Source organism: Mauremys reevesii, linkage group 6, assembly GCF_016161935.1.
Source record: "Mauremys reevesii isolate NIE-2019 linkage group 6, ASM1616193v1, whole genome shotgun sequence".
Classification (NCBI taxonomy): Eukaryota; Metazoa; Chordata; order Testudines; family Geoemydidae; genus Mauremys; species Mauremys reevesii.
The window spans coordinates 66,401,723-66,419,430 of record NC_052628.1 but is presented as its reverse complement, the minus strand read 5'-3'; the positions used below and the strand labels follow the sequence as shown (position 1 = coordinate 66,419,430).

The window sequence follows — 17,708 nt, the reverse complement described above, 5'->3', positions numbered from 1 at the left end:
AAAATATTATCTGAATAATATTTAATTACTCTTTAGACTGAGCTCCTCTGGTCAGAGACCAGACCTACTTTTCTGTTAGGAAAGCGCTTAGCACATTGTTCACTCTGCCGTGAGTGATGATAATTTGCCCAAATTGGAACAGATCTATAGTAGTTCATCAAGCGCAGATACAGACAGCTGTACATTATTATAGTATGACCTTGATTATCTGGTCAATTATCCAAATGAGCCCAATTATAGAATACCACCTGTTCTCAGTAACAGGGGCATGTCTCGCGCACACTATTAATTACACACAAAATTCCTTCAGTTACGTGAACTTACTCAGTGTTAACCACAATATTTAGATAAGCAAGGATGTACTGAATCTAGCCACCATTGTTATTCAGGGACATACACGTCACTTCCTATTATGTAATATATGATGCAACAGACAGACTCCTACAAGGAGTCTAGCACATTAATTTTTTGACCTGGTACTGCATGACATTTTGATTAAAAAACTAGAATGATATAAAATGAATATGGTACACATTAAATGGAGTAAAAACTGGCTAAATGCTAGGTCTCAAAATCTAATTGTAAATAGGAAATCATCATAGAGCTGGGGTGTTTCTAGTGGTGTACTCAAGAGTCAGTTCCTGACCCTACATGTTAACATTTTTTTCAATGATCTGGAAGAAAACAAAATCATCCCTGATAAAGTTTTCAGGTGACACAAAAGTTGGGGCAGTGGTAAATAATGAGGAGGACAGGTCACTGATATAGCGATCTGGATAACTTAGTAAGCTGGACACAAGCAAACAATGTGTGTTTTAATATGGCTGAATGTAAATGTATACACCTAGGAACAAAAAATTTAGGCCATACTTACAAGATGGGGGACTCTATCCTGGGAAGCAGATTTGAGGGTTGTGGTGGATAATCAGCTGAACATGGATGGATGGCAGGAGAGAGCTCACTTGATCATTACCTATTAGGTTCACTCCCCCTGGGGCACCTGACATTGGCCACTGGTGGTAGACAGGATACTGGGCTGGATGGACCTTTGGTATGACCCAGTATGGCAGTTCTTATGAGCTCCCAGTGTGATGCTGTGGCCAAAAGGGCTAATGCAGTCCTCGGATGCATAAACTGGGGAATCTCGGGTAGAAGTAAAGAGGTTATTTAGCACTGGTGCACCCACTACTGGAATATTGTGTCCAGTTCTAGTGTCCACAATTCAAGAAGAATGTTGATAAATTGGAGAGGGTTCAGAGAAGAGCCACGAGAATGAGTAAAGGATTAGAAAACACGCCTTATAGTGATAGATTCAAGGAGCTCACTCTATTTAGCTTAATCAGAGATGGTTAAGGGGTGATTTGATTACAGTCTATAAGTATCTAAAGGGGGAACAAATATTTGATAGTGGTCACTTCAATCTAGCAGAGAAAGGAATTACATAATCCAAAGGCTGGAAGTTGAAGCGTCACAAATTCAGATTGGAAATGTGGCATACATTTTTAACAGTGGAGGTAATTAACCACAGAACAGTTTGCCAACAATCATGGTGGATTCTCCATCACTGGTAATTTTTAAATCACAAGTGGATGTTTTTCTAAAATACGTGCTCTAGGAATTATTTTGGGGAAGTTCTCTGGCCTGTGTTATACAGGAGGTCAGACTAGATCAATGGTTCTCAAACTGTGGGTTGGGACTCCCAAGTGGGTCATGACTCCATGTAATGTAATGAGATTTTTTAAATTATACCATTTGTTTTCTTAATGCATTTCAGAATAAGAATCACAAAAAAATTAAATGAGCAATTGTTTATTTTTAAAATGTTAAGCGAATGTGAGAGTGTAGGGAGCTAAACTGTTGAAACTTGAAACTAAAGACCTCTGTTTTCCAGCACAAGCAGTAGCAATGCAAGCTTTTCACACAACTACCTTTTGCCTCCTGCCAGCATGCCAAACATAGAGGTGCTCCTTCAGCAACTAGTTTCATTTCTATGCCAGTTTAATCTTTGGCCTGTTTTCAAAGGCTACAAATTAGTGCCAACATCTTATTGATACAGAACCTGTCCATTATGTCTTGCACTGAAACCACCACTTAACGTAGCAGTTAGGCATGTTTTCACCTACCCACCTGCCGTTATGTTGCCATTCTAGCACATGAATAAAATTCACATCCCTGAACTCCAACCACTCAGCCTTCCCTCAGTCACTCTTTTCCACCCAGTCAGGACTCATCATTTCTCTTCCCCTTCTCTTGGCCTCCTACTACTTTCCTTCTCTGATTGAGTTCACCCCTCACCCCACCCCTTTACCAGTGTTCAGACTGTAGGCCTTACTTACTCATGCTTTCCACCAAATCCCTTTAAGTATGGGGAGCAGAAGATGCTCTGCTGCTGGAGTGATGGATCTCAGAGGTGAAGAGGGTACAAATTAATTACCAATGTTATCACAACAATTCTGTAGTAACCAAAAAACAACTTACAGTTTTCTTTAACATTTTGACAGCGTAAGGCTTCTGGGTTCCTTTCTGCCTGCATCTGTAGACAATGGATGTAGCACCACTAAATGAAAAAGAAAAACAGTGTTATTATTTAAGGCTATTGAATATATTGAATACATCTTGTCTAATTAGACAACACTGTGTGACTTCTTATTTCCAACTGGAGATTTCTAATAAGTTGCAGAGCAAAGGGTTAAAATATCAACTGCTACATTCTCATCTGTTTCGGTGCTCAGGTTCAGTGCAGCTAGAGGACAAAGATGTAATTACACTGCCTTTCTGCCCCTCAAATCCTGGGGGAAGTCAGAACCTGATACTGCCCCAAATGCAACTAAGAGCAGCTTTAGGTCTGCCCTAACTTCCACCAGCCATCTCTTTGGGCTCTTCTGCTAGTGGAAACTGCCAGATCTCAGTGAAGTTCAGTCACACCTTCTCCTGCCCCCTTACATGCCCTGAAACTCTCCCTATACCAGAAAGCAAAAAAGATTGCGAAGCAGAGGTTAGGGGGAACACTTTTAGGGCAACTATACATTCCCTCTGCTGCTGGAGTGTCACAAAAGGGACTTAATATGGCCCAGGCTCTAGGTCAATGTATCTCACCTTTGTTAAGATGTTTACAAAGGGGAAAAGATTACTGCGCTAGTATCCATTCAATTGCCTGGTTAATCATAGCAAACCCAAATCTCATCCACTTGCTTGCAGACTGTGCTACTAGAAGACAAATTCAGCCCTAGCAGAAGCAAAAGAGGCTTTCAGTTAAATCAACTGGAGTTGTACCTGAATACCCCAAGGCTGAATTTGGCCCACGATCTTCAATTGTCTTCAAGGTGGATTTATTAAACACATCAGGTCGAGGCACTGATAATGTGCTCAAATTAACATGTTCCATTTGCTATTGCCAAGAAAGGAACTGTACTGCATCCTTTGGCTAGATGCAGGAAAGACCTTTGGGATAGTTTTTGGAGGTTCTGAAGATTTCAGTTAACCTGTTATTCCATTATTTTTCATTTTAGCATTTGAATTTCTTATTGCCAACTTAAGTCAGACGCATAAGTACCAAAATACTGATCACCATCACTGGTTCTCATGACATATCTGGACCAACTGGAATCAGGAATTATTTGAAACTTTACAAGAATACCTGTTCTCATGAGATTTCCATGATCAGCACTATTGAGTCTTAAAGTTCGTAGAGTCATAGGTTTTAAAGCTAAAAGGGTTCATTATGATCATCTCATAGAACCCCCTGCATAACACATCCTCTAGAATTAAACCCAGTAATTCCTGCAGTGGAGGGACCTTCTTCCTCACTACATAGAGTGAGCACGATCAAGTCCTATAATTTATGTTTGAATTAGAACATACATTTGAGAAAAGCATCTGCATGACAGGTCAGTTCAGAAAAGGTTTAAACAGGTAATTGCTTGAGAGCTTACTTGTATCAAACCATTGACTCTTTTGAAGTTTGCCCATTTCTACACACTATGTACAGTGGATGTACTGTATTTCTTTAGTGTGCAAAAATGAATTTTTAAAAAAATGTGTAACAACATATTGATACATGTATAGGAATATTCTAACTTCCAAAGAATTTCAGAATCATTAAATATATTTAACCAGAACATTTCTCATTAGCCAATAAAAAACTCTCAAATGGCTCTATTCAACAAGACCGAAAAAATACCCAGAGTTAAAAAAAAAACCCAAACCCTCTACATAAAAAGAATTAATCCCCCAGGACACGTTATAATAATACATATCTTTTCAATATTTTACTAAAGAACTGCAATAGGAAGGTCACTGCATCAATGCAAATCATCATTATACAGTGCTTTACATATTTAAAGTGCTATATAAACATTACACTAATTAATCTTCATATACTCCTGTGAAATAGACAAACCCTCTAGACCGATAATATAAAACAATATCAAATGTCATCTGATTAAGGCTGGAAAAGAGACAGATAGATTTCTGGAGAGGGGTTGTGTGACAATACGGGGGCAAAGAAAATAATTTGGGGTGAGATTTTGAGTTGTGTGGTAGGCGTCTGGGTTTGTTATCCACATTTCAAAAGGAATGATAAATCTAAAAGGGCAAGTTTAGAAATGGGGAGGACTTTGTTGTAAAGAACATTGTCACTGCATCCCCTGGAGTCCTAAATTGCAGGGCCGCTCAGAGGATTCAGGGAGCCTGGAGCAAAGCAATTTCAGGGGCCACTTCCATTAAAAAAAAAAAGTTGCAATACTATAGAATACTATATTCTTGTGGGGGCCCCTGCGGAGCCTGGGGCAAATTGCCCCACTTGCCCCCCCCCCCCGCCCACTCTGGGAAAAATAAACATTTAAAAACCTTCCACATCTCGGCACAAACCCAGTTTTGAGAAAACTTCTTTTCAAGTCACCTTTACAAGGTATCACTGGTTCTCAGCATCAGCTAGTGCTAAAAGGCACTAAACTTCATTAAAAGGGTTGGACAAATATTTTCCATCAAAACCTTTTTTGGATCAAAACCTAGGAGTTTTTAAAAAGCAGAAAAAAATCATGGACAATGTCTGCTTTCCTTCAAAAATTGTTGTGGTTTTTTTTAATTGAAAAGCTGAAATTAGTCTGCCACAACCTGAACATGGTTTGGGGTTTCAGAAGTGTATGGCCAAATATTTGCTGCTTGCTGTGTTTGATTGTTTAAAGAAACAATAAAAAAATTCTGCTTAAAAAAGATCCAAAACTTTTGAACCTTCTCAGCTTGTGACCGAACGCCTGAGCCCATCCAGTCAGAGATTTTTCCAGGTTTTTGATACTTTGCTGGCTTCCTTGACTCATATCTGTCTCCATAACTTTGGGTTCATTTAGGTTAGAAAATAAGAACATAAGAATGGCCACACTGGGTCAGACCAAAGGTCCATCCAGCTCAGTATCCTGTCTACCGACAGTGGCCAATGCCAGGTACCCCAGAGGGAGTGAACCTAACAGGTAATGATCAAGTGATCTCTCTCCTGCCATCCATCTCCACCCTCTGACAAACAGAGGCTAATAGCCATTAACGGACTTAACCTCCATGAATTTATCTGTTTCCTAGAGACTGGCTCCATAGGGTCCCTCACAAACTGGAGACGGTTACTGTGGGTTTGTCTTTAGTATAGCTTATGTACATACTCCACAAACTGAGCATTTGAGCTTGTTCCAGAATCTGGGATGAGCCTATGTTGTGAAAACTGAAATGCTCAAAATAGCACATGCATGTGAATGGACACAGGGTGCTAAAATTAAATTAACCCAGGGGGTCTCAAACTGGGGGGTCAGGACCCCTCAGGGGGTCACAAGGTTATTACTGGGGGTCGCGAGCTGTCAGCCTCCACCTCAAACCCTGCTTTGCCTCCAGCATTTATAATAGTGTTAAATATATAAAAAAGTGTTTTTAATTTATAAGTGTGGGGGGGGTCGCACTCAGAGGTTTGCTAAGTGAAAGGGGTCACCAGTACAAAAGTTTGAGAACCACTGAATTAACCTCTCTGGAGCCTCAGGGAATGCAGGGGATGGGGGGGTCTCCCTTGGTAGGGTTGGGAAGGAGGTAGGTGGTGTAGGATATTGCTCTCCTCATGTGATCCCTCCCCCATGGCTCTCTTGGCTCCATCACTATTAATCTAAAGTGGCTAGTTTTAAATGAAGCTACCCTCCCCTGACATGAATCTCCCTATGGCATTGAAATTAAATGTAGACTATAATTTGGCATTTGAGAAGTGAAAGGGATGGTAGCCCTAAGGGAAAAGATAACAGCTTGGCTCTTTGTGTTAAATAGCTGTCTGCAAGCCTCAAACTGCTGAATGAGCTTTAGGGTAGGGAAGGCGGTGCCTCCCCAAACAGCCTGGCCCTGCCCCCTATCCGACCCCCATCCACTTCCTACCCCTCCGACTGCACCCCTCAGAATCCCCGACCCATCCTGTTCCTTGTCCCTTACCACCACCCCCAACCACCACCCTGGGATCCCACCACCCCAATCCCCCCCGCTCCCTGTCCCCTGACTGCCCCGACCCCTATCTATCCCCCCCACTGAGTCCTGACAGACCCCCAGAACACCCATGATCCAACCCCCCATTCCCTGTCCCCTGACCGCCCCCCCGCACCTCTACCCCCTCCCTCTCTACTTACAGTCCCTGGGACTCCCTGCCCCTTATCCAACCCCCCTGGACCTGGCCCCCTTACTGTGCCGCTTACCCCCGCCTCCCAGAGCCTCAGTGTACCGTGTCCAGGAGTGGCCCTGGGCAGCACTGCAGCGGCTTGGCTCCGGAGGGACCTGAGCTCCTGCCGCTCGGCCGCAGCCCCGCCCCCTTACCACGTGGCTCCGAGCGGGAGGAGCTCAGGCCCCGCCTGAGGCATGCCGCTTTAGCTCTGTCCAGGGCCGCTCCTGGACACGGCATGCTGAGGCGCTGGGGACTGTGGGGAGGCGGAGGTGGAAGTGGGGCTGGGGGAGGAGCCTCCAACATTCCCTTGAGGGCCCCTGCGGGGCCCGGGGCAAATTGCTCCCTTTTCCCCCCTCTAATTTGAGAGCCACATTCTTTCCCAAACAATGGAACATTGGGCAGCTGGAGAAGAATGATAAAGAGGCCATTGCTGGCATACCTACAAACAGTCATGGCTGAAAGTGCTGTTTCTGTCAGGGAGGAAAGGAGCCTTCTAATACATACCTAATCCCCTCCTTCAGAAACAAGTGGCAAACTACATGAACAGGAAGACCCCCAAATTATTTGACTAATGGTGGGGTACTCATAAAACAACTGCTATGAGAGCAGAAACCCATTTCCTTCCAACTGATGATTGTGATGGGAAAGGTCTTTCCTTTTTTGTTGGTTTGTTGTTTTCAATTAAAAGCCCCCACTCTGGAGCCAGTCTTCCTCCTGGGATCATGCAGAACGGAGACAGAGGTTTAGAAAAGAGAGAGTAGCATAGTGTCGGAGGTGGACGCTCATTTTCATGAGTTCTCTACTGCTCTGTACAGCTCTGCAACATGCTCACAAGAAGTACATCTTGCTTTGTTTATTTTGGATTTCTGCAGCAGCCCTATCATGGATAAATCAGCCTATTGCTTGACCAACACACAGAGCTTTCCTGGACCTGCATGGTTTGGAAGGTCATTGATATATTTTTCAGATTAGACCCTCAGTCAAGAGAAAGTAGTGGAAAACTTCAGTGCTGAGAAGCTCTTGTAAGGGAGGAAAGCTCAGAACATTTGTAATCATTATAACTGGTGCCCTCATCTTGAGTTTTTCAGTGTTGCAAGTGATGAGACTTTATAGTTAGAAAAAAAGAGATTTTCATGAGCAGGCAGGGTTTGGAAGAGCTCACAACTTCATTCCTGGTTCCCTTTCTCTCACCTTGGAGTATTAAAGTCTAACTAAACTCCAAGCACAAATTATTCAGAGTTGGTTGGAATCATATCAAGAGGACATGTAAGAGAAAACAGAAGTAGTTTGCCATGCTAAGAGTCTGAATTTCTGCTCTGTGGAAAACACTGGAATTTCTTTTACTGCTCCTGGAAATCAGGTTAGTGATTTTGGATGAGATATATTTTTAAAAGCTCAGATACACACTGCAGAAATTAGTGTTTGTTTGTTTGTTTTTTTAAATCTTGCTCTGTTACACAGAGGGAAGCCTACAGCAATATCCAATGTCTGAACTTGCAAAAAAGCTTAAGAAACACTATATAAATCTCATCTAATGCTGCTTGAGTATGACTGACTGTGACCCTAACAGCATCCCAGTGCAAGAGGGCAAGGGGCTCATTGGTATCTGGTAGTGAGTTTCAGCTGGCCTGACAAGTTCAGTGTATCCCAATTCATTAATGTCAGATGGTATCTGATGTGTGTCATGTACAGCAACATTGGAAGACTAACAACACCCTGATCATTAATATTCTTGTGTGGTGTGCATATGGTAAATACCCAAACGACAACAGAAATATGAAGGAAACATGGAACTAAAATGTATTTATCGGACAAGACTGGAGAGTGGGTAAAGAGGTTTCTCCCAGACAAAGAACAAGCTGACACCTCCAGCCAGCTGTCATCAGAGTTGCTTACCATTCACATGGCAAGTGTCCATTCATTTGCATAGAAGAGGGCAGGAACAGATTAACTGGCATTTTAGCAAACACCTAGAGAGGAGGAAACTAGCATGGAACTTTCTTCACCACCACACTCCATGTCTCCTTCCATACAGCTTGAATTGACTTTATTTTGGGAGGCATCCTTCAGAAGACCTCATTTCAAAAGTTCACTGGACTATAAAAGAGAGGGGCAAAGAACCCCAAGTGATCTTTCACCTAAGAAAACAAAGACACTGGAATTTGTCTTTGGGAAGAGATCCTGACCAGACGGCGGTCTGCCATCTTGCTGGAAGAAGTGTGTGGTAAGAATCTTACCTGATGCTTAGACAATAGTTTATTTCAGTTTTAGCATTAGGAAATTTATTCTTCCTTTTTTGTTTGTTTGTAACCCTTTCTAACTGTATTCCTTGTACTTGGCATCACTTAAAATCTTCTCTCCTTTGGTTAATCAGCTTGTTTGACTTTTAATCGAAACGAGCCTAGTGCTGTGCTTGAACTGAAGCGATTGTTAACTCCAGTTGAAGTGAGAAGCTGTGCCTTTTGTCTCTTCAGAGGAGCCAATGAACCTTATAATTCCTCTGAATGGTCCAGGAAAGGGCTGGACCTCGCAGAGCACATGGTTTTGTGAAATTCAGGACTCGGGGGGTGGGGAGTGTTGGATTCACTTGGCTGGTAGTCACAGAGGAAACACACACCAGTACCTGCTCCAGCCCAGTACAGCACAAGTGTCTTATTTACTGTCACAGCAGAATATTCCCCACTCCAATGCCAAAGAAGTCTAACAAAGTAAGCACAGGCACTGCACCACTCCCAGCCGTCTAGTAACCAAGGCTGGTGGATTCCAGAGTGTGGCTGGGGTGTAACAAGCAGACTGCTGGAACCAGAGTGCTTAGCCAGACCTGCTTAACACGTAGACCATGCACGCTTGTCTGCTGGCTGTCAGTGTACAGGCTGTGAGACACCGCAGCAGAGCATATAAAACGACAGGGTTACAGGGAAGGTGGCGACAATCCCTCACTGTCTGGATTGCACCCCGGAACACAACTGTGACATCTAAACATAAAAGTGCTTTGAAAACAAAAACAGTTGCTCCCATACAATAAGTATTTGCACTAAGATTGGGGACAACTTGTGGGAGGCATTATTACTCACTCATTGTGAACGTGGACAAGCAGCTAGGAAAGGGGATTTTTATTCTATAATGGAGCTATTATTTTGTTGCAATTGTAATGATTTTGGCAAGTTGGAAAATTTAATATTCAGTTGTCAATCTCGATTTTGCTGTTTTTATTCTTTGAGCTTTTACACAAACTTTAGAAATTAAATCAGAGAGAAAAATGAGATGACATACTTTGCACATACGTACTATAATATTTTGCAAATTAATTTGAAATAACTCTTAAAATATTCAAACACAGGAATAAAGCCCCCTTTTCCTTCATATATTTGTATGTATGTATCTTTGGTTTTGTTGTTGAATATTTTTAGACATATATGTTGTGTGTGGATATTATGGATTTTTTCAGCTACATATTTGAGTCTTTTGAAATTGCTGAAATGTAAACCAAGTAGAATAGCAGAAATGATAAATCTGCACACTATTTTTATATACACTCAATATATGTAGAGTTAAATTATGTAATTAAAGACTGTATGATTGTCTTTTTACAGCATTTAGCACAACGGAGTCCTGGTCCATGATTCGGACTCCTGAGTGCTAGAGTATTACAAATAAATAATAATATGCACACACACACACACACACACAAAAGAGATGTATTAAGGTCTTAGGATAGCCAGCCACCATCTTGGCAGATACTAGGAACTGAATCAGGGAGCTCCAAAGTTAAAAGCATGAATTTCTAAAGCTTGAGCCAGGTTTCATAGCTGGAGCCTGCAACAGACATGCATCCTCTGTTGATCAGGCACTGAGGAAGAGACATACTACACATACCAGTGTGAAGCAGTATCACAGTCAGCTTTAATTTGGGCATTTTCTAACCTTTGAGTATTCAACTTTGCAATCCCAATGTCCTTTTGTATGCAGTAATATATATCATGTAGTCATTCTTGGTGGGGGTTGTTCAAATTTGTTGTCCTGGGCATAACTGCTGACTTTCATTTAGACTAAATGTAAAAAAGTGACTGAAACAATAGCTGTCTCCAAATCCAAACATGGATACATGTCTCCACTTAAAGACTCCATCTTCACTGGAATAATCCACATCATCATGAATCTAGCTAACTGCTCAGGTGAAAAAAGAGCAAGGCTATTATGCTAGGGATGTATATTAATCAGTGTTACACTTCACCTTTCTCAGCAGCTTCAGAGAGCGCCACTCAGTACAATTATCAGAGGGGTAGCCATGTTAGTCTGGATCTGTAAAAGCAGCAAAGAGTCTTGTGGCACCTTATAGACTAACAGACATTTTGGAGCATGAGCTTTCGTGGGTGACTACCCACTTCGTCGGATGCAAGTACAATAACACTAACTTATATACTCTCTTCCATACACCTTATGAAGGCAAATGCATTTATGAAGTTAAACAATACTATTCAACAAGCAAATTTAAAAGAGATATGAATGGAGAGATGATTTCTAGTGGGAGTTAAAACAAGATGCACAGTCTATGAGGTAGACAGAGATAAAGGAAGGCTGTTCTAGACAACAGGCACTGCAAAGGAGAAGGCTCTTACACCAAGAGTGGTGAGATTATGAAGGAGGACAGTGTGGAAGATAGCACCAGACAAGCAAAGGGAAGGGTTAAAGAGCACTGAAGTGTTTTAAAAATTATGGGATAGAGGGAAGGGGAGGAATGAACTGGATCCTAACACGAGTAGGTAGCCAGCAGAAAATGAATATAAAATGAATGACACTTAAAGTTATGAAAAAATATTTGCAAGGTGCTCAGACACCATAACTGGTATGTACTGTAAACACTTGGCAAGACAGATTAGCTACCTATATCCATGATAAAATAGGCTCAATTAGGTCAGACAAAGTTGTCTGGCCAACAGCTGATGTGGTCCTAAACCTTTATGTACTTAAGAAGGCCAGACAGAAGCATTCTGCTTATGCTGGAGATTCGAGACATGGGAAGGCTACAGAGAAGCGAATAAGTATTCAAGGAAATTAGAGACACAAGGTAGGTGACTGTAGTGAGGCAGTGTGGCCTCCCTCCAACCCAGAGTGGGAGGAACCACGCTCTGTGCCCCAAGTGGGCGGAGCCAGCCCTGATTCGCCCCTCCCACCAGAAGTGGGTAACAGGAAGTATAAAGGGCAGGGCCTCCAGCTCCGTCAGTGCGGAGATATCAAGGGAGGCAGATGGATCCTGGTGATTTAAATTGATTTTTTTTAAATCAATTCCATTTGACTTCATCTAATCAAACAATGCTTATACAAACAGGAAGATTCCAATCAAAGAAGTTGAAAGGATGAATGCTTTCAAAAGAATACTTTATCCTGTGCATTTAAATTGCCTGCATTATGCAGTCACATTAATCTGTGCTGTCACAGGGGCAAGTTAATAGCATTAACTCTCAGTTTTAGGATTTCCATAGCAAGATACTGAATGTTTCTGCAGTCTACAGGTATACAACAGTTAAAAATCAAATCTCTCTCTCTCACCCACACACAGTAATGCAATATCAAAATAAATTGCATTACATCTACTATATGACTTATTCTCAATCTTCCAAATGAAGTGGCCTATTGGAAGACTGTTCCAGGGTTAAGCAGAATAAAACCACATTAACTGTTATACAAAACTGTTGACAAACACCAATGAAATCATCACCTGAAAGATTACAGGACATCAAGATATTATTTCCTGCATTTCTGTAAGCTATGTGAAATCAGTACCTCTCATGGCTTAATATCTCGTGAGAAAGCAAAATATGAGAGCTACATATTAATGCGAGAGCTATATATTAAAACAAGAGCCCCCCCCCAACATATTTTTAAAAGAAATATTATATTCTGAAATGCAAGCACAAGAAAGATTCTACAGCACACCTAATAGGGAAATGCACCTCATCTCTTTTATATCAAACAATAATTATTTTCTATCACCCTCAGACATTGAATGTAATACTGATTCTTAACTTTCCAAAAGCTTTCTACTAAAGAAGATGAATCTCTATGATACAGCATAAAACATACAAACAAAATATTTTTTATACAGATACAGGAGTCAGATATATTTTTTTTTTATTAGTGTAGGGTTTTTCCTCATTATACTAGGGATAATACAAGAAATAGAAATACCATTAAAACTTCTGCAATTCTACAAAGGACTGGAGAATCAGGAAGATTTTATCCTTTATGGAGAGACAAGCTTGAATACCCAGGTTATACATATTCTAGATGTATTTTGGAGCAAGAAGGCATGGGTGATGGAAGAATGCTCATGGTGCATAAAAAAGAAGCCCAATTCTGTTATGTTTTAGAGTTTTGTCTGGCTTGATTTTGAGAAGAAAGAAAAATCAATATCCTTTTAGATTTTGAATCCATGACTTTTAGCTTCCACATTGATTTTTTACCATCTGATTTGACAGTTCAATTTAAAAGTCTATCCTCATCTGGCGTGGCCTGCAAAAACAATGCCATAGTACAACAGGGAATTTTAGACTTTTCATTGGACCGTAGAGACAGAAAAATACCTTCTTTGGGAGCAGGAGGACAGAAGTCAAAGCAGTTTGTTAGAGTCCCACTATCTTTGTAACATTTCAAACAGCCAGCTTTCCCCAATACAGTTCAAAAAGCCTGTGGTGTTTAGATGTTCCTTGTAATTATTAGAACTGGGAGCACTGGCTGTTGGGAGTCTGAAAGGAAAGGAAACACGAAGGAGGAGGGAGGAGTTGAAAAGGCAGAGTGAACTTTACAGAGGGTGCAGTAGCAGCTTGGTAAAGAGGTTTCCACTTTAAAAATAAAGTCCTGTTGAAGTTTGTTAGTACCTTGCCTGGTTGATACAACATTTTGGTGATGAGGATGGATCTTCTGCCTCTGAACCCACCTGCACCCTTTCTGCAAAGCCCAGGTGAGCCTCCAATTGCTTTTACTGCCTAGATCCATATGTTTGAGACTTATCCACTTGCAATCAGTGCTACAGAGATTTCTGAAGTAAGAAAGCATGCTCTGCTAATCCACTGCCTTGGAGCAGAAGGGCAGCATATATTTTACACTTTCCCCCTTGCAGATGATAAATATGAGACTGCACTCACTGCATTAAAGAACTTTTTTGTGCCAAAAGTGAATGTAGTAGCTAATCACTACAGATTTTGCCAGCATGAGCAGACACCAGGGGAGACTATAATTCAGTGTATTGCTTCCCTGAGGAGTCTAATTGTAACTTTGGGAGTATGGCAGATGAGATGATTAGAGACCAGCTCATTGAGAAAACAACCATGCTTTGTGTAAGAGAATGCTTACTTCTAGAACCACAACTTACACTCGAAAAAGCAATAACCATTGCTACTCAGATAGAGTCAGCTACAGCTGAAGCCAAAATAATGAGCAGGGATACAGGAGGCACAGTCCAGGCTGTGACTCTTTTGCAGAAAAGTTCACTATTTCTGCAGACAAACAATTGCAGGAGGAAAACTAATGAAAAGCCGCTGAATCAGCAAATTCCAAATACAGTAAAAGCTTTCACTGTGGATCCCCATAACACCTTGCAAGCTACACAGGATGTCCAGCAAAAGTAGCTCAGTGCAATCATTGCAAAAAGATTGGGCATTTAGCCAGTTCAATCAACAGGACATGCAGTTGCATACCGTTATGTTACTGTGCTGAGCATAGACAAAACCACTACTGCACATATTTCAGACACACAACAAGTGCAAAAAAACATTTGCCATACCCTCAGGCAAATCACACCTATATTTCTAATGTTGGACACTGGCTCTCAGCAGTATCCATACTACCTGATTCTATCTATTGCATTACTTTAAAGATGTAATTGATCTTCCTCAGCAAAGCACTCTTGCAGTACACACACCAGTTCAGATGGGGACCCAACACCAGGTTGAGGAGAAATTCAGTTACCATTTTCAGTCAGAGCTGTTTCAGAGGAGACTTAGAAAACTTTGTTCAAAGGACACATTTGAAGAGATTAACTCCTCAGAATGGGTTTCACCTGTACATCAGCCCCAAGTGCCTTCAAAAAAAATGATGTTGATTCTGAAAAATCAACATGGAGTTCAGTGCTATTTGGATGATATTATCATGTTTGGAAATACTACTGAATAACCAGTCCTGTCTAAACTGCATCAGCAAGCAGCAGCAAGCCTCTCAATAGGTCCAAAAAAAAAAATAGACAAACTGTACTCTCCTTTTCTGGGGCATTAAATTTCACAGGCTGACTAAAAACCTGATCCAGATCATATCCTGCAAATTTCAAATCTCCTCCTCCAACAGATTAGGAAAGACTTGATTGTACATAGTCCTGATGCTGGACTGGAAAGAGCAGAATATCCTATTGCTAGATGGTCTGCAAGACTACTCTCTTTCAATTATAAACTGGAATGTAAGCCTGGAAACAAAAATGTGGTAGCTGATTGCCTTTCTTGCCTGCCTTTGCCTTCTCAGATGGTCCACCGGAGGATGAGGATGCAGTAGTTGCGCTTATTACAAGCGCTCTTACTGCAGTTACAAGAGAACAATTTCAAGCTGCTTGTTCAGCGTGTCCAATTCAACAAAAACTACGGGAATTTCTGACAAAGAGATGGCCCAGTAACCCTAAAAACCTTGACCCAGTTTTGCTGCTTCAAAACTCATATACCTGGCACATGATACTCATCAAGGAATTGTCAGAACCAAATAATGACTACAGTATCTGTATTGGTTGCCAGGGATGGATTCTCAAACTGAAGCACTCATAAAATCCTGTGTCACTTGCCAAATGCATGATAAGACAGCAGTGACATGTACCCCTCCATTACAGCCTGTTCCTCTTCCTGAATCTGCATGGGAAAAAGTGGCAATTGACTTCGTAGGACCCTTTGATATTGCTCCAATTGACCATCGTTATGCCGGTGCTCTGTGCTGCGTGGTGGCATGGCTGGCGCTAGCCAGGCAACATGGCTATGGTGCCGCCTGCCACCGGTGCTCCAGGCAGCGCAGTAAGGGGGCAAGGAGCAGGGATTGTTGGATAGAGGGCTGGGGAGTTTGGGGTGGTGGTCAGGGGGCGGGGGTGTGGATAGGGGTCGGGGTGGGGTCATGGGGGCAGCGGTCCCGGGGGGGCAGTCAGGAAGGAGAGGGGGTTTGGATGGGCGGCAGGGGGCAGTCAAGGGCAGGGATTCCGGGGGCGGTCAGGGAGAAGGGGTGGTTGAATGGGGCAGAGGTCTCAGGGGGGCAGTCAGGAATGAGAGGAGAGGTTGGATGGGGTGGTGGGGGTCCAGGGGCGGGGCCAGGGGACGGTGGGGTGGATGGGGCAGGAATCCCAGGGGGACAATCAGGGGACAGAGAAGGTTGGATGGGGCAGGAGTCCTGGGTGGGGGGTGCGGACCATCAGGAGGCGAGAAGCGGAGGGGCTGGATAGGGAGCATTGGCTGGGCCATGCCTGGCTGTTTGGGGAGGCACAGACTCCCCTATCCGGCCCTCCATACAATTTTAGAAACCCAGTGTGGCCTCAGGCCAAAATGTTTGCCCGCCCCTGCACTATACCATAGCCACTTACAATATCTTTGAATATGTAGCTCTTTGTGTAAAAAAGCATCTCATGCAGTTAGTCCTAGTTTTTAAAAATCTTTCTTTGTTCAATCAGTTAACTTTTATCTCACAAGCACCATCTGAGTCCTTTTTTCCTTAAGATAAATTAATGAAGAATAAAGGTAAGAGCCTCCGAATATAATCACCTTGGGGGGAGAGAGAAGTGTGTGCCAGAGAGAACAGAACTAAGCAGAAGGAATTTGAAACAGCTTCTAAAAATCTTGCTAAGATCTTCCCATATAGCCCTTTTCTTCTCCTTCTCCTTCATTCTTACTGAGCCTTTGCAAACCCTGGATGAGGGTCAACATCATCCATTACTTCTCTCATGATATTCCCCAGGTGCTTAACACAAGCAAGATCAGCTCTTTATGGCGACAAAGGGCAGAATAAACAACTGTGGAATGATTGTTCAGCTATTGGGGACTGGCTGGGTTGTTTGTTTTATAGTGGAGGACATTTATTTTATTAATAGTCAGGTCTAATGGAGAATGACACTCTTAAAATCAAACAGCTCCCATAGACTGGGCAATTTAAGAGGTATTTATTGGGTGCACTCCTAAACCAAACTCAAGACACTCTTTACTAGAGTTTGACTCTATTTTGATCAAAGCCACTGCATAAAATTTGATGGTACAATATGGTCCTATGCTCTGAACCTGCAAATACAAACCTGCTTGACTTAACTGCTGCAAAGACCTCCACTGTGGTAAATAGCAAAGTTAAGCACTTATGTAAGCGTTTGAAGGATCTGGACATAGAGCCATGTTGTGCCATCAAGCTTTATGCAACAGCTCCCACCAAAATCACTGAGTTTTGCATAGAAGTCTGTGACCCAACCCGGCCCAGGGTTTCCAGACACAATAAGAAGGATTTAATTTTAGTGTTTGGTGTTAAAAGTTCTTTACTTCTTTCTAGCTGCTCAATTTATTTTCATTCTTAATCCAGTTTGTGATATGAATTTAGGGGCTATTCACTATGGCAGCATGAAAGGGGTTCAGATAATGCTCTCAATAACTGCAAATACACATTGAACAAGAATGTTTTATATGCTTTAAGGATTTCTGGTTAAAATTTCATGTAATCTACTTACTGGATTGCAGTTTTGGAGTGCACAACGTCAGTTGAAATCACAGATTCATACAACATGATATCATTTCTGTCACTTCTAATATTCCTGGAATAACAAAACAACTTAGACTGAGCCATTAAACCTTAACGATAATAACTTGAAAAGAGTCACTGCTACTTTCAGCTGCAATTTTATTCTGATTACTTATTTATTATTTTCTACATCCAAATGCGAGTTAAAGTGCCTAGCACACCACTGGTATACAAATAAGAGAAAAACGGTTTTCACATAACTAAAGGCTTCAGTATCGTGGTACGTTTAGTCTTAAAT

At 41.9% G+C, this 17,708-nt stretch overlaps 1 protein-coding gene across 9 annotated transcripts in view; it reads right to left on the bottom strand.

Annotated features, from left to right (window-relative positions):
- The window catches only part of CAMK4 (calcium/calmodulin dependent protein kinase IV), a 277,800-nt gene that overhangs the window by 151,241 nt on the left and 108,851 nt on the right, over positions 1-17,708 (bottom strand). For 5 of the 9 annotated variants that reach the window (XM_039543578.1, XM_039543579.1, XM_039543583.1 and 2 more), the window contains 2 exons: positions 17,400-17,483; positions 2,479-2,557 (listed from right to left, as the gene is read on the bottom strand). In XM_039543578.1, coding sequence (XP_039399512.1) covers positions 2,479-2,557; positions 17,400-17,483 — 163 coding nt within the window. The remainder of the gene's footprint in view (positions 1-2,478; positions 2,558-17,399; positions 17,484-17,708) is intronic. The other 4 variants (XM_039543587.1, XM_039543580.1, XM_039543586.1 and 1 more) reach the window with 1 other exon arrangement.